The sequence below is a fragment of the Heloderma suspectum genome, chromosome 5 (assembly GCF_057233095.1).
Source record: "Heloderma suspectum isolate Gila_16-S chromosome 5, 16-S_ref, whole genome shotgun sequence".
NCBI classification, from domain to species: domain Eukaryota; kingdom Metazoa; phylum Chordata; class Lepidosauria; order Squamata; family Helodermatidae; genus Heloderma; species Heloderma suspectum.
In genome coordinates this window covers 168,162,909-168,178,006 of record NC_139462.1, presented here as the reverse complement: position 1 = coordinate 168,178,006, position 15,098 = coordinate 168,162,909, and the positions used below count along the sequence as shown (strand labels likewise).

The 15,098-nt window shown below is 40.3% G+C and overlaps 1 protein-coding gene across 3 annotated transcripts in view; it reads left to right on the top strand.

Annotated features, from left to right (window-relative positions):
- Nucleotides 1–15,098, top strand: part of RBMS3 (RNA binding motif single stranded interacting protein 3) — a 1,080,127-nt gene that overhangs the window by 952,271 nt on the left and 112,758 nt on the right. For all 3 annotated transcript variants that reach the window (XM_084858281.1, XM_084858283.1, XM_084858282.1), the window contains one exon: nt 344–390. In XM_084858281.1, the coding sequence (XP_084714407.1) occupies nt 344–390 (47 nt within the window). The remainder of the gene's footprint in view (nt 1–343; nt 391–15,098) is intronic.

The following is a 15,098-nucleotide window of genomic DNA, read 5'->3' as shown; positions in this document are numbered from 1 at the left end:
TTTATAGTGTACACTATAGAAGAGCATGACTGCTATCATGGTTCCCAAATTGAGCATTTTTAATGCCTGGCGCTTTCAGCAAAGGAAGTATATATTGCTGGGAATAAAAAGGAACAAATATGCCATAGGATCTAATCCTAATTCTTGAATAAAGATCTGTATTTGTACAGAGAACCTCAGTTTATATCATAAAGTGAAGGCAGTTTCAAAAAGCACTAAGAGCCTATTTAATACAAAAAGAAACTCGATGATATAGCGGAGCTCCCAATTTCCCTGCGTTTTCATGGGTATGTGTATATTTGATACAAAAAGAGTAACATTCTGTTTCTCCCCCTGTGTGCAGACTGGCATGGCCTTGACATATGACCCCACAGCTGCTATACAGAATGGGTAAGTAGCATATTTTTTTTTGTTTTTTTTAAAAAAACTGCTATGATCTTTTCCAAAACAGCTTTCAGTGGTTAAAAGTCATTTAAAAGGCAAGTCCACCACAAAAAACAATTAAAAACAAATTTAAGCTAGACTGTCAAGCATCTACGATAGTTTTCCTTTTTATATCCTCCTTTTCCTCACATCGTCTCTCTTTCCATTTGTCAACTGCAGATTTGCTTAGGGTGCAATCCTATGCATGTTTAGACAGAAAAATATCCTACAACTCCCAATCTAAACATGGCTAGGACTGTACCCTTAAGTTGTTATATCCTATGAAGCTTGATTGCAGGCACCACTGTGCCAACGGATTGTTCCCTCCCTCAGTCAGTCAAAGGCAGACATGTTCCAAAGAATCTTCAGGATTGGGGAAGGACCTGTTTTACTCAAAGACCCTAATGCCAGAGGAGTTGCTTTATTATTTTATGTTTTATTTTTATAACAGATGCTTAGTCAGGCTGGAAGTGGCACTCTGAAGGCATTAGCACCTTTAACATTTCAGATGTTTCGAGCTGCTTCTGCCTTATCTTTCAAAGGAGGTCAAGAGGTGTCCCACCCACCCCACTCCTTCACCTACCCTGGAGAGAGATTCGACCCTGAAAATCACAGCTTCAGTTAAATATTTTCCTCAGCAGAGTTTTCCTGCCATTCGGAGTAATGACTCCGTCATATGCCTTTTTTAAGTCCAGAGATTTATTTATTAAATTTTTATACTGTCCAGTAGCCGAGGCTCTCTGGGCAATTCACAATTAAAACCATAAAATGCAACATAAAAACAGAATATAACACTTTCAAAAGTTTAATAATACCAGGTAAAGCCAAGGTGCATTGGCTCCGCTATGGAGGGACAGGCCTGACGGCTCCCAGTCTTGGGGAGTAAGCGAGAAAATCTGTAAGCCTCTCAGTCTTAGGCACTCCCTTGTGTAGACAAGCTCAGTGGTGATGTTGTGGTTCATCTGATAAAGTGGACAGTGAAGCTTATTCCAGGAATGTGAAGGGGACGCAAGCTTATTCCAGGAAAAAGTATCTTTAGGCTGCCACAAGACTCTGGACAGTATCCTGGTGGACCATTCTGCAAGTGGGGTCTGCTGCTGACTCTGTTCTGCAAGCAGGTCCCCCACTTGTGCAGTGCGGATTTATAGCTCACTTTTGGAAGCCCCCAAATGAGCAGAAGCACTCATTTAGAGACCAGGACAGGTCGGCAGAGCTCCTGTACGCAAGCTCTGCCGACCTGTCCCATTCCAGAAATGGGTGTTTCCACTCGTTTCCGATTCCTAGAGGAAGCACTAAATCCCCATTGCACAAGCGGTGGCCCGCTTTGATACTGCCATCGATGTTGTTTATGCTGCAACAGACTAGCACAGCTGCCCCTTTGGAAACTGTGATTCATGTTAACCTCTGGTTCAGTCATAGAGACTGTCCATGCAATCATGCATATAGTAGGAGTGCTTGTGGAATCAATTTTTGGTGGTTTCCGTGTGCGTGTGGAGTGCTTCCAGATGGGGGTATCAGCAGCTCTCATTTCCAAAGTCTTCAAGGCCAAAAAATTACAGTCTCAGAACGTCTCCTCTGAATCTCTAAGGAACTGGAGGTCATGTTGGACATCAGCTTCCTGATAGCTCTCTCTTCTCAGCACTTTCATTGGCTCTCAAGAACATCTTCTTCCCCGGAGAGCCTGGCCGTGTTGCATCTCTCTCTGCTCTGTCATCCACAAGGGGTTGCATATGGTTATTGTAAAACAGACTTGAGCCTCCAGTTGGTCTTTCTCATTTCTAATGTAATATTACTGCAATGAAAGTCTCTGCTGTAATAATGTTTGGTAATACTTAAGCATTATATTAGCCAAGGGATATATTGTTCATGAGCCTTTTGTCAGTAATACATATGGGCATGCTGCATGAGAAGATGGTATTTTATTACTGAGGATAAATACGAAGCTTTCGCATTGTATAACTTCATAGGGAAATAACAGTGGTGAAAGCATTGAAATACAGTCAATATGGAACAAAGCAGGATAATTTCCCCAAATGTAGCTTTCTTCTGTGATGTGGAAACATGTTAACTGTCTGCTAGTTATCAGCAGTATGTTGTGCAGAATTCTGTTGTATACCATGTGTCATGGAGCCCATGATTCCGTTAAAAGCATTTATATATTTGTCCTTGTAGTCTTTATATGTAAACCAAAGATAGCCACGTTAGTACATCAAAAAACAACATTACACTAGGGACTGCAGTTATAAATAAATGAACTCCTATTGTATGTGTGTTACCCCATGTAACCACATCCTTTTTAAGACTAGCTGCCATTTTATGAGTGGTATTTGCCATTTCAAAATGTGCATCTGATTGTTGTTGCGTTTAATTTATACCTGCAATGGAGTTCAGTGTCAGCATTGAGCAACAAGTTTTTGTTGAAGGTGGGTTTTATTTTATCCAGCTATAATCCAGTATGGGTCTGCAGTATGCTTAGAGGTGGGCTGCCCATGTAGTAAGAGAAGATGGGCCTCACTCCTCAAAAAAAAGTAATGCAGTGGACACACAGCCTCTTCTTCAAAATTTTATGAGAGAGGCATGGGAAGACCTTGGAGATCCATTTTATTGCCATATAGACAAGCCTGTGCTCTCACAAGTACATTTTAGAAACTAGGACACGTTCTTGTCTGTTGATTTAATGGGATTACATGTCTGAATGCCACTTTTCTCCCGTATCAACTGTTCTTGTTTCAAAAGTCTGTGCATCATTCAAAGAATAAGAATTAAAAACACATAGAGACCCTAAATTACAAAGTGGGAGGTTACTGAAATGATGAGGCATTGCTGTGGACATGGGGCGGCCTTGCTGTTGTTCAATACTTTTTTACAGGGCTAAATCAGCTTTTTAAAAAAATTTCCAAAATGGTGCAGGCATGGCAGAGGGATTTGTCACTAATGACTTCACAGGCAATATCAAATCGGTTTTCGTAACATGTAGACATCTGACTGTTGCTTGCAATCGATTCACAATCTGACAAAATAAATAAATAAATCACATCCCCCCCCCCCCGACAAAAAAGAAAATCTCTATGGTTTTGATCCAGAGTCTCTCTCTCATCCTCAGAAGGCTGATCCAGCATTTTCACTGGTGGAGTGGGGGAGGAGATGATTTTCACTGATTCGCCCTCCCATTCCCCTACAGTCCCCTGAAAATCATCTCTGGAGGGAGCCTCTGGAATAGCATGGGAAATGGTGCTGGGGGCTGCAGAAGGAGGTGAAAGGCAAAAATCACCTCTCTCCACTTCCCACCAGCTAGAGCGCTCCTACTGGCAGATGGAAACTCTGGATCCAATTTGTATTATTGTTACATGTTGGCTTACATGTGTTGGGGTTGTGTATCGTCGTATAATTGTTCTGTGATAGATTGTAAATGGATGTGTTGTTGTTTGAGGTAATTTTGAATCTTGCAATTAAGAGGGAAGCAGGCAGGCCCTGTGCATAGCAAGAGGTTATAAATAAATGGATTCCCTTTTGGAATCCTGCAGGAAGAAACAGGTCCTGGCAGAGTGGACAGTTCAAAATGATAAGAAGAGTATGAGGGAAAGAGATTGATGGCAATGGTTTTAAATCAGAGGTGGGCAACTTGTAGCCCTTCAGCTGTTTTGGACCACAACTCCAATCGCTCCTCACCATTGGCTATGCTGGCTAGGGCTGATGAGAGGTGTAAGGCTGATGGGAGTTGTGGCCTTCCAGATGCTCTGGCTTACAGGTTGCTCACCGCTGGTTTAGATGGACAGTACCAATATTTTATTTATTTATTTATTTATTTATTTATTTATTTATTACATTTTTATACTGTTCAATAGTTGGAACTTTCGGGGGGGTTCAAAAATTAAATCCACAGTTACAGCATAAAACAATGTAAAATATAAAAGCTTAAAACTACAATATAAAAGTAGCAAACAGAGTAGCAAATCCTGCTATAGTAGTTTGGATAAAGGATTTTTAACTAGCTCCTTGGATCTCAAAGATCATGTTGTTCTGATAGAATTGGCACTTGGAAGTTTTGATTTGAGGGTGGGGGAGGGGGTTTCTTATAAAAAATAAATGGTTTCCTTTTAAAGAAGCCAATTTGAGTATCTTGATAACCTCTTATGCTGTAGCACCACCTGCTAAAGAGGTGCCAGAAAACAAGTGAGGAGCTCTGTGACTGAGATATTTACCAAAAGGCGTTGTGACTGCATTCTCAGAGGTGCAGGATGGAGAAAGACTCTTGAATAGTTGCAGCGATCATATGAGAGGTAGCTGGCAGAGTAGGGGCCAGTGAAGTGCCCTACCTGGATCATCTCTTGAGCAAGATGGGCAGTAGGTGAAGGTGGGGATGATGGAGAAATTCAAGATGGGCTAAAATGAACTTGGATTTCTCAAAATCTGACCGGTGGAATCCGCTGTGGGGCAACCTCCTCAGGCCGCGTGGAGTCCCTGAACTTTCACATTTTTTTTAACTTTCCCAAAATGTACGCATATTTATTCGTCGGAAAGTAGGCAAGTTTCTGCTGAGGAAAAGTTGAATGGAATGGGGGACAGTGCACTAAAAGTTATGTACTAAGGTAAATTATGTAAATTGAAACCTCTTACATAATTATTTGCATATTTTTCCACATCCGTCTGTGAGTGGACGATGGAACAAAAGGCACCTGACAATCCACGAAACACATAGAGGATTTTACACAGTCCATACATCCCTAGGTGAAGGGCTGCAGACCATTTCTCTGCAGTCACAGAGAATCAGCACAGGGAAGGGGGAAAGGGGACACTTTACCTTGAGCTGGAGGTCCGAGGGAGCTGCCTATGATGAAAAAATTGAGGCTAAATGGTAAATGATGCTTAAGAATTGTGATAAGTCTTTTTATGCAGGGTATAGCTTTTTTTAAAGATCTTGTGAGATTTGCTGGAGCCAATCAAAAGCAGCATTAGAACAGAACAAAAAACAGTAATCTGCTGAGAGAATGAGCAGATAGATAAAAGAAGCCCTACAGGTTGCTAACTGGCAGATGTATCCATGGGAAGATTCCTTATGGACAGATGCCCCCTGCCCCAATCCGGGTCATCCAGACACCCGCCAAGCTGCTGCCCCACTTGACACCCCCAGACCTGCTCACGTGCCCCCACCAGCACTTGCTGAACCGCCCTTGCCTACCCTGAGCTGTCCTCGAGTGCTTGTCATTCCTGTGGCTACCATTTTGTGGAAAAAATGGCATCTCAGGAACATCCATAAACATCCATAAGTCCACACATAGCAGCCCCATCTACGCAATATTTGTGCCTGTAATATTTATTCATGTAATACTGCATAGATGGAGACTTTATGGCTTGGCAAGCATGCCCACCCCCCCGAGTGGGGCAGCAGTTCAGTGGGCACAGCCCAGAGGCACAAGTGGGAGGGAGTCAGTTGGACTCCCGGACTGAGTTGGGCACCCGCACCATCCCTACTTATGAGGGACAATCTCTGCTTACAGAACTCCACACTCAACAACAGGAGTATCATCCTTTGAACTGTGAAGATGCAAAGCCAATATAAGACTAAATACCTGTTCACCTCACGCAGGCATGCAAACCTTCTGATATGGCACTTCATGGAATGTATTAAATAGTGATATTAACATAGGGATGCTGCGGGCGCCTGATTCAGTCCAGGAATCTGGTGGAACCACCCCTGCCCACAGCCCTGAGCCCCGCTCGCTGAGCCCCTACTCGCCCCTTGCCCATTCTCAGTGAATGGTCCCGGGAACAGCGAGCAGGGGCTGCGCAGGCATCTAGAGAACCTGGACCGGGGTGAGTTTGCACATCCCTATATTAACAGTATGTAGACCATTAAAAAAGGAGCTAGAACTCAGTAAATTTGGAATGAAAGCTTCATTCAGGTGAAAGTATCCTACAGAGTCAGAAAAGGACATTCCAGATTCTCACATCCTTTGCGACTGGTAGGCATCCAAGGCAGCTCAGCTATCCTCGAGGATGAAAAGAAATGGAACATCTCAAGGCTTGATAAGCAGCAGATGCAAATATGCTAGCCTCTCTTTTGGACTGGAAAGTCCTGATGATGATGATGATGACGACGACGACAGCGATGAAGAACAAGATAGAGTTCCAGAAGCTATGCTGCCTCCCAACCGTTGTCTCTCTGACTATAAAAGAGGCAGCCTAAAAGGTTTGAGAATTTTGGTTGCTCTTCTGAAGATGAGCAGTGGATTGTACTCATGTTTTTTCAGAAGTTTATCACTAGAGGTCCTTAATAGTAGGAAGGAGGAGGGAAAAATATTTATTTTATTTATAATGCTTATATACCACTTAGGGAGTAATCCTATGGCTGCTAGACAGTGGCCAGATGGCCATAGGATTGTTCAGTTTCTGGGAAATGACCTCAGAGCCCGTGCTCCAAGGTCGGTGCCTGGAAAATCGCCTCCCCGCCCCCTCCCCCACCTCCTCATGGGTGGTGCGGATCGTCCCTGGGCTCTGCACTCAGATGGGCAATGCGGAGCGGGGCAAGAGGGGGCCTTCCCAGGGGGTGGGGAGGGGAGGCGGGTGAGGAAGTTCCGGTATGGTGCTTCCTATGCATCATCTGGCCTCTCTCTCCCCCCCACACTCCGAAGTCCCACAGCTAGACAGCCAAAATCGGCCATCTAGCTGTGAATGCAAGGCGGCCGGAGCATGGAGGAGAGGATCCTCCACCATGCATTGGATAGGCAGTTGCCTCTGAGTTCAGAGGTGGCCGTCTATCCCAATAGGATTGCACCTTTAATTTAACAAAATCTCTAGTACTTATATACCACTTAATGTAACAACGTTTCTAATAATTGTATACCCTGCCTTTCAGGGCAAAGAACCCATTTCAGGTTGGCTTAGGAGTTAAGCAAATGGACAATGGAGGGAAAATAGGAAGAGAAATAAAAGCCATAAGAACGTGTGTGAGTAAAGAAACCACTTCTTTGTGTCCAAGCTTTGCCTACCATTGTCCTCTTTACCAAAAACAAGATACAAACCTTGCATTCTTCTTAAGCACCAGTAGTATTGCCTGGTATCACTTAAAGCTTAGGAAGTTGTATGAGTGTCAGTCTGAATACATAGTATTGTATCCTAGTCCTATATGAGAGCATTTGCAATGTGAGACAGTGAAAAGGTCTAGGCAGGGGAGCAGGGAGAGATGTATGGTGTGTGCTTTTTCATCCATGCTGTGGCTAGAGAATATATTTTAGAGGCTTAAATGCTATTTAAATAACTGCATCTCTTTAACTAAAAAGGAAATGGTTAGCCGCCCATCAAGACCTTGGCTTCAGCAAGGCTTTATTGCAAATGTTGTAGCAAAAATGTAATTGGATTCATGAAGAGCTTATTCCTGAGAAAGCAGTATTTGGAGGTTCAAGTAGAACTTTTCTTTCTCGTTCTTATCCTCAACAGTCTTCCATATACAGTCTTCCATATACTGTCTTCCATGCTCTTAAGATAAAAAGCAGTGTTTTTTTAATGTCCTAGAGCAGGGCTGCAAAAAATGCAGCCCATGGGATGCATGTGACCCTCCTAAGGTCCATGTGGCACCTCTGCAAGAACCCCAACCTCCACTGCCACCTGTTTTCATGAGTCTTGGCAAAAACAAACAAGGCAGCAACTGAGAAAGCACTTGCACAAAATTGTGCATGGGTAAATGGACCCAGCCATTGCCAGTAATCCCATCCTCTGTGGATTTCATTGTGTGAATATTTCCTTCAATACTTCCTTATCTGATAACTTATGGGGACGCTCTGGTGACTGGGTTTCTATGGCAGCCCTCCAGGAGCGTCTCCCAGAATGTTGCCTGGAAGATGATCTGGGAAAAAGCTGTTGCTGACTACTGTTGTTGCTGCTGCTGCCTGGAGACTCAATGAAGCACTGCTTTCTCCCCTGCAGGAAGGTGTGGTGGGAATGTTGATCATAATAATCTTAGTTGAGATAGGACAGGAGAAGGCATGGAATAGGAATAAGTAAAGTAAAATAAGAACAGAGGGGGAAATAAGGTGGGATGGGCAAATAAAATACATACACTGTGGGACCATAAAAGGGAACGATTAAAAATAGATGGAATGGGATGGGGGGTTCATTATGGGATGGAATACATAAATCGGGTTAAAATGGGGAGTGTTCATTCTAAAAAAAGGTGGGATAAGGTAAAATGAATAAATGGGATAACGGAAAATGAAATAAAAATGTATGATACAAAATAAATTGGGTAGGATGGGGAGAAGTGTACATTATAGAAAAGGATAAAATGGGATGACAGAAAATAAAGTGGATGGGATGTGAGCGGGGTGTTTATTGAGGGACAGAATACATAAGCTAGGTTAAAGTGGGGTGTCTTCACTATGAAAAGGATGGGATGATAAAAAAAATAGGTGGGATGGGATTTGGGGACATTCATTATGGAAAAAAATGGGAGGAGGAGATAAAATGAATGAGATAAAATGAAAAAATGGGGTAACATAAAATAAAATAACAATATATGATGCATAATAGATAGGGTGCTTTGGATATTAAGCAATAAATATGTTTCACTGCCAGTTTTGTTGGCCAAAATGACTACTGCTAACCATTTAGGCTCTGGACATGGCCCTTTTCTCAGCCCCCCCCCCAATATATCACCCAATATGCAACGCAATCACACCCTGAAAAGTTTGTGCACCCCTGTCCTAGAGAGTGAAATATAAACACTTGTGTGATTGAACGGATTAGAACAGAAAAAAGCAAAACTACATTATTGAGTGCTGGTTACTTACAAGTTTAATTGTGTGAATTACATTTTCAAGTGGAGTACACTATAAATTCCTGTTGTCAGTCTAGTACTGATAATTTCCATTTATTATGTGTAGCTAATGTTGGCTCATCTACTTAAAAATGACATCTACCAGGGATCCTGCGTCAGTCCTAGTGGTCAGCACAATAGTTCTAGGGGAAACATATGCAACTCCCCAATATTCCTGGTGATTCCAGCAAGTGCAAAAGCATTGAAAATCCACTGTGCTTAAAATAAAAGTCTCTTGCTTGATGCCCACAGAGCACCAATGGAAAGTAAAATGCTCCCATCTCCTTATTCATTACCTCCTAAAAAGCACACCTGCAAAATATTACCAAGTTACATTCGAAAGCTAAACCCATGAGCGTTCATTGACAGGTTTTCAATACATCAGCTTTATTGCAACAGACATTCGTAGCTATCCTCTTTCATTTCCCAACGCCATCCACTCACTCCCAGAGTCAAGCATGCTTCCATGCATATTTTACAATATTATTTGTATTAATGAAAGCATTTTTTGTCAGATTTATTCTCTGCTTTTGACATTTTTTTCTCCCTATAACTGTTGCCATATTCATATAGCTGAATCCCTGATTGCTTTTTTGTTTAATTGCTTTTATTGTAAGTTATTAACACTCTGTCAATAAGTGGGGGTCCAACACACCCAAACAGCACTGGGGGGGTACATAAAACGTGTGTGTCGGTATTCCACAACTTCATATTCCAGATAGTGCTCAAACATGATGAGATGTGACTTGCCATTTGGTTTTCAGGTCATAATTTAGTGGGAAAAGAACTTAGAGGGTAAAAAAAATCTGTCTATTTTCATAATAAAATTACTCTCTTTCCTTATCATCACCATAAACAGTTTCAGGGGTCAATAGTACTTGCTGATTTACAAAGCCCCTTTACAAGAGCCAGTGTGGTGTAGTGGCAAGAGTGCTGGACTGGGAGCCGGGAGATCCGGGTTCTAGTCCCCACTTGGCCATGGAAGCTCACTGGGTGACTTTGGGCCAGTCACACACTCTCAGCCCAACCTACCTCACAGGGTTGTTGTTGTGAGGATAAAATGGAGAGGAGGAGGATAATGTAAGCCGCCTTGGGTTCCTTGCAAGAGGAAAAAAGGCGGGGTATAAATGCAATAATAAATAAAATTTTTAAAACTTATTTTGTCTACGTAGAACTTTTCTAGTGACCCAGAAAAACTGTTTCCCCCCCAACTATAGCTATAGTTTTGCACAAAACTTACTAATCTAGATTTGGAGTCATTTTGGTCCCAGCTGTGAGATTTATCCACAGTGCATCATATACGAATGGTACACGTGACGAACAATTAGTAGGGATGGACGAATCTGTCTGTTTCACTTTCTATAATGTTTGTATTTTTCAAACAACAAGTTTGTTCCACCCCATTTTCATATCAGTTTGTGAATATTTTTAAAGTCTGCATGAACATTTGTATGCATTTTTATGCATGTTTTTATATGCACAAAAATGTGTACACATTTATACAAGAAATTTTCCTTAATATATGCCCGTTTCATGTTATTTTGATATTTTCCTCATTTTTGTATGCAATTTTCCCTAAAGTACACACTGTGTGCTCTGTTTTGGAATGGAGAACTGCTTCACAGAATTCAGAGAAGTGCAAAAAGCAAGGATAATTGTGTGCTAGTTTGAGTAATAGTTTAGGAAGTGGGAATTATTAAATCTGTTCATATTAAAATATGAAACAGTCAAATTCTTTCTCCATCTGTAACTTTTAGTACTATTCAATTGAAGGTGCTCAATAAGGCAGTATATGCCACTTAAACCTGCAAGTATGGCATAAAATTCTGGCTGTATTGCAATTCCAAAACATATATTTATGATGCTGACATATATAAGGGTGCCCTGGCAGCTCAAAATATAGGCCAGTCAGTGGTTAATAAATTAATACAATATTGACAGGTTTCTGGCTGAACTATAATGACTGATTACTTTTTCACCAGTGTGCCACTAGCCAGGGAATTAGCTAAGAAAATCCTGACTCTCGTTGGCACATTGAAAAACAAATAAACAAACGGGACATTTCCTTACAGTTTCTTGCCCATAAACCCAGTTGTGTGCATAGCAGCACTGGGGGTTTTCAAAAAGATTTGACACTTGTCATTTATTACTGAAGGAACATCAGTGATTAACCTTTCTTGCAACAATCTCATACAAGAGATTGAGAATGAGATCATTATTATAAGACTAAAAGTGGTTTAGATGCTTGTAACAAGATGGTCTCACACTTCCAAACATATTTGTTTATTATTTATGTATGTATGTATGTATTTATGACACCTCTATGCTGCCCCATTACAAAAAGTTCTCTGAGCAGCTTATGGTGAAAAACCATGGCTCGTGGTGTTTTGATTTGTTGTTTGTTTTTTTCAAATATAGTGGATAGTGTATGTTTAAATGTCTATGTATATTGTTTGGAAGCTGAACAATTCAAGATAGTGTGAACACCCCAAAAGATGTTTCCTGGTAGACCTGAGTCTAGAGTTGATCAAGCCTGGGGCTGAATCAAGGGTCATAGCCAGCTTGCCCGAGACATCTAGAAAAGCAACCTCAAGACAGGTAGGGCCTGTCACTGTCGACACCAACAGAACAGGCAGTTGCAGTTGATGTAATGACAGAAAATCACAGCAATTATGTGCTTCTTGTAACTGTTTTGTTTGAACTACTCATGTAGTTGTGAAATGTGAATGTGAATAGGCTGCCTGAGTATCATGTGCCATGGTTACAAGGTCTGTGAGATTTGTTATTGCTACCAGTAGTGCATAACTCATGATTGTTGTGCTGTTATACTTGTGCAACTCTCATAATTGGTTGTATTTATGTTAATGGCACAATATGTTGTTTTAAGTTTTAAAAACTGTGGGGTCATTTAGACCCAACATACCACTTTTGTATTTTGTAAGTTTCGTACTTTTGTACTTTGTAAGTTTCGTACTTTACATTCTGGGGTATTATTGACCCCGTTGACTAATGTGTGATTATATTGCTTGACTGGAAAAGGAACAGTCTCAATTCAGGCATGGTTTATTTATTTATTTTACTTTCAAATGGTATCATCTGCAATAACTTCCACCAGGTGTTTTATATGTATGGCTTTCTTGAGGTATATTTGATACCAGTACTGTATTAGTACCGTCAATTATTCTATCTTGAGAAGGTTAAACTAGAAAACATCTTTTATGAATTTAAATTGTCATTGAAGTTATTCCAGTAAGCAACTAATACAATCCAATTTTGTATGAACTTATTGTTCCAGTGACTTCCTTCCCTCATGTGAACTAAGCTAGACAATTTAGCCATAAATGTAACATCCTTAATCCAGAAAAACCAGTCCAACAATGGTGGTCGATCAATTTTTTTCCAGCATGCAGCAACAGATGCTTTAGCTGCGGTAAGTAAACACAATCATTATTATTCATTTGTTGAAGGCAGCTCAGAAGAATTGCAAGAGCATCCACTGATAAATAATAACTTGTAATTAAACTGTAAAACTTGTAACTTAAATTACACTTTAAGTTTCCTATCCAGTACAGGTTAGTAGTTGGACAAGTGCAAAATATATTAATAAAATCTGACTTTATATGTTCTCAGCTCCAACAGTTTTTGATCATTTAAATTGTAAACTGTACTTACCTTACATGGAGACAACTGCCACTGGTATTTTATAATAGCTTTCCTTCATGTTTTGACTTACTGTTGTCATTCCCAACTCTTAATGGAGATATTGCTGTGCAGGTCTTTCTCCCATTATTTTTAATACTAATGGAGCATTGTATTAGATTTTAGTAATAGCCTATATATTTTACCCAGTAGACATTTTTTATCCTTTTCAGTAACTAGAATTTCAGATTCAGAGCAACTTCTCTAAGGTCCATATTTTTCCTTAACTATTAATGCATGATCTAATGTGAAAATATTTAAATCAAAGGAGTCTGGAGGGTGCAAACAGTAAATGGAGTTACTTAGTAGAATGAACAGAGATATTTTACGCAACATGAAACCATATGAAGCAACTACTTAATTCAATCATTTGACTTTTGCTAAATCGTAGCTCTCCCAAACAGAAAAAATGTCTAAGTAGATTCTATGGCTTGGATCCTTAGTTTTCACTCCATGAACAGAAGGGGCTTTCTTTCACATGAACAGATCCAAGCCACTATAATGAAAAACCACAGAGATATACTAGGTGACAGCTACTTTTTATATTTTAGCCAAAATTTATATATACTTTTGTACATGACCATTCCCATGCTTTCCTTTATTCCTAAATATCCTACTGGTTTATCATTCTAGCTATAATTGTACTCACCTTTCACCTGATTTTTAAATTGGTTGTTATTTTAATTCCCATATAATTTCTGCTTCCCCTTCATTTAATTTATATCCCACTATTGGTCCAAAGTTTGTTATAAGCTGTTGAATTTCTTGTAAGGATTGTATAGGTTTAGCAACTGTTAAAACTATGTGATCTGCCTAGGTTTTTTCCCGAGTAATACATCTGTTTGATCATTACGTAGTAATTGCTCAATTACTCTATTCAGTTTTCTTGGTAAAATTATTGTTTACATTTTGAAATCCTCATTCAGTAGGGAGATTGATCTGATCTGAATGATTCTAGCTGAGAGTCATTTTTGCATTTTTACTTCTAAAAACCATATCAGTTGTTTTCCAGGATTCAGGAATATTGTCTTCCCGTAAACACTCATTGATGGTATTAGGAAGAAGTATTATTAACAAATTATTATAATTTCTTATAATATTCTTCAGGAAGTCTGTCTGGAACTGGAGTCTTATTATTTTTCAGACTCTCTATTAATTTCCTTTGTTTGTTGTTCATCTATTCATCTTCATCTGTTGCTATTTGAATTTCCAACAGTACTGTGCTGAAAATGTAGTAATAGCCAAGTTTTCTAGGAATTGTGTTATCAAATCTTGTGAGGTTATTTGCATACAATAACATAATATTTTACTCCTTGTAGTATTGTAAAACCATCGACTTTCTAATAGATGGAACTGACAGTTATTTTCATTATTACCACTCCAAGTTAGCTAGTTTTCAGTCAATTTTTGTGTGGTAAGAAGTGATTTTTCAATTTGTCTACTGTTTATAAGATTTTTCAAGATTCCTTTAAATGGCTTGTGAACAAGGTTTTTTTTTTTTTAATTGAGGTTTTCCAATTCTTTCATTTCTTTCCAGGCGGAGCGATCCTACCTTGCATTTATGCCAAATAAGACAGGTGGGGTGGGGGATCCACTGGCAGGGCAACCACATCGATTGCCCTGCTGGTTCACTGCAACCAGGGAGGGAGGTGGTGGGTAGTTTTTCTTCTTCCCTCCGATTGACTTCAGCAAGAGGGAAGAAACTTTGACAGCTGCAGTGGTGGCATAGAGTTGGGCCACTCCTGTGGGCAGTTCTACACCCATGTCCAACACAGACAGTTTCCCTCACGCCACTTGGTGGAACAAGTACACTGGCTTAGGTTTCCACCAGCGTATCTTGGGATCTCTGGTGGCATTAGTGTGTGCCAAAAATTTCTCCCACAGTTTTTTTGACCATCCCCATTCAATTTGATAGAAGAGAAATTGCTTTCAAAAAGAAATTCAATGGTGAAGAAATTTCGGAGAAATTTTCATGGGTTGGGTTTGGGTTTCTTGGGCTTCCCTTCCTTAGGAGGTGGCTGAGGAGTGAGCATAAATGTCCTGTTTTTCACTGTAGAATCATCTCTCTGGCAGCCTGTAGCCTCCTCAACTTCTTACATTTCAATTAAAGCACAGTTTTTTCAGATCAGGACATGCAGGCAGCCTGGGAGGCTAGCTGTGATTA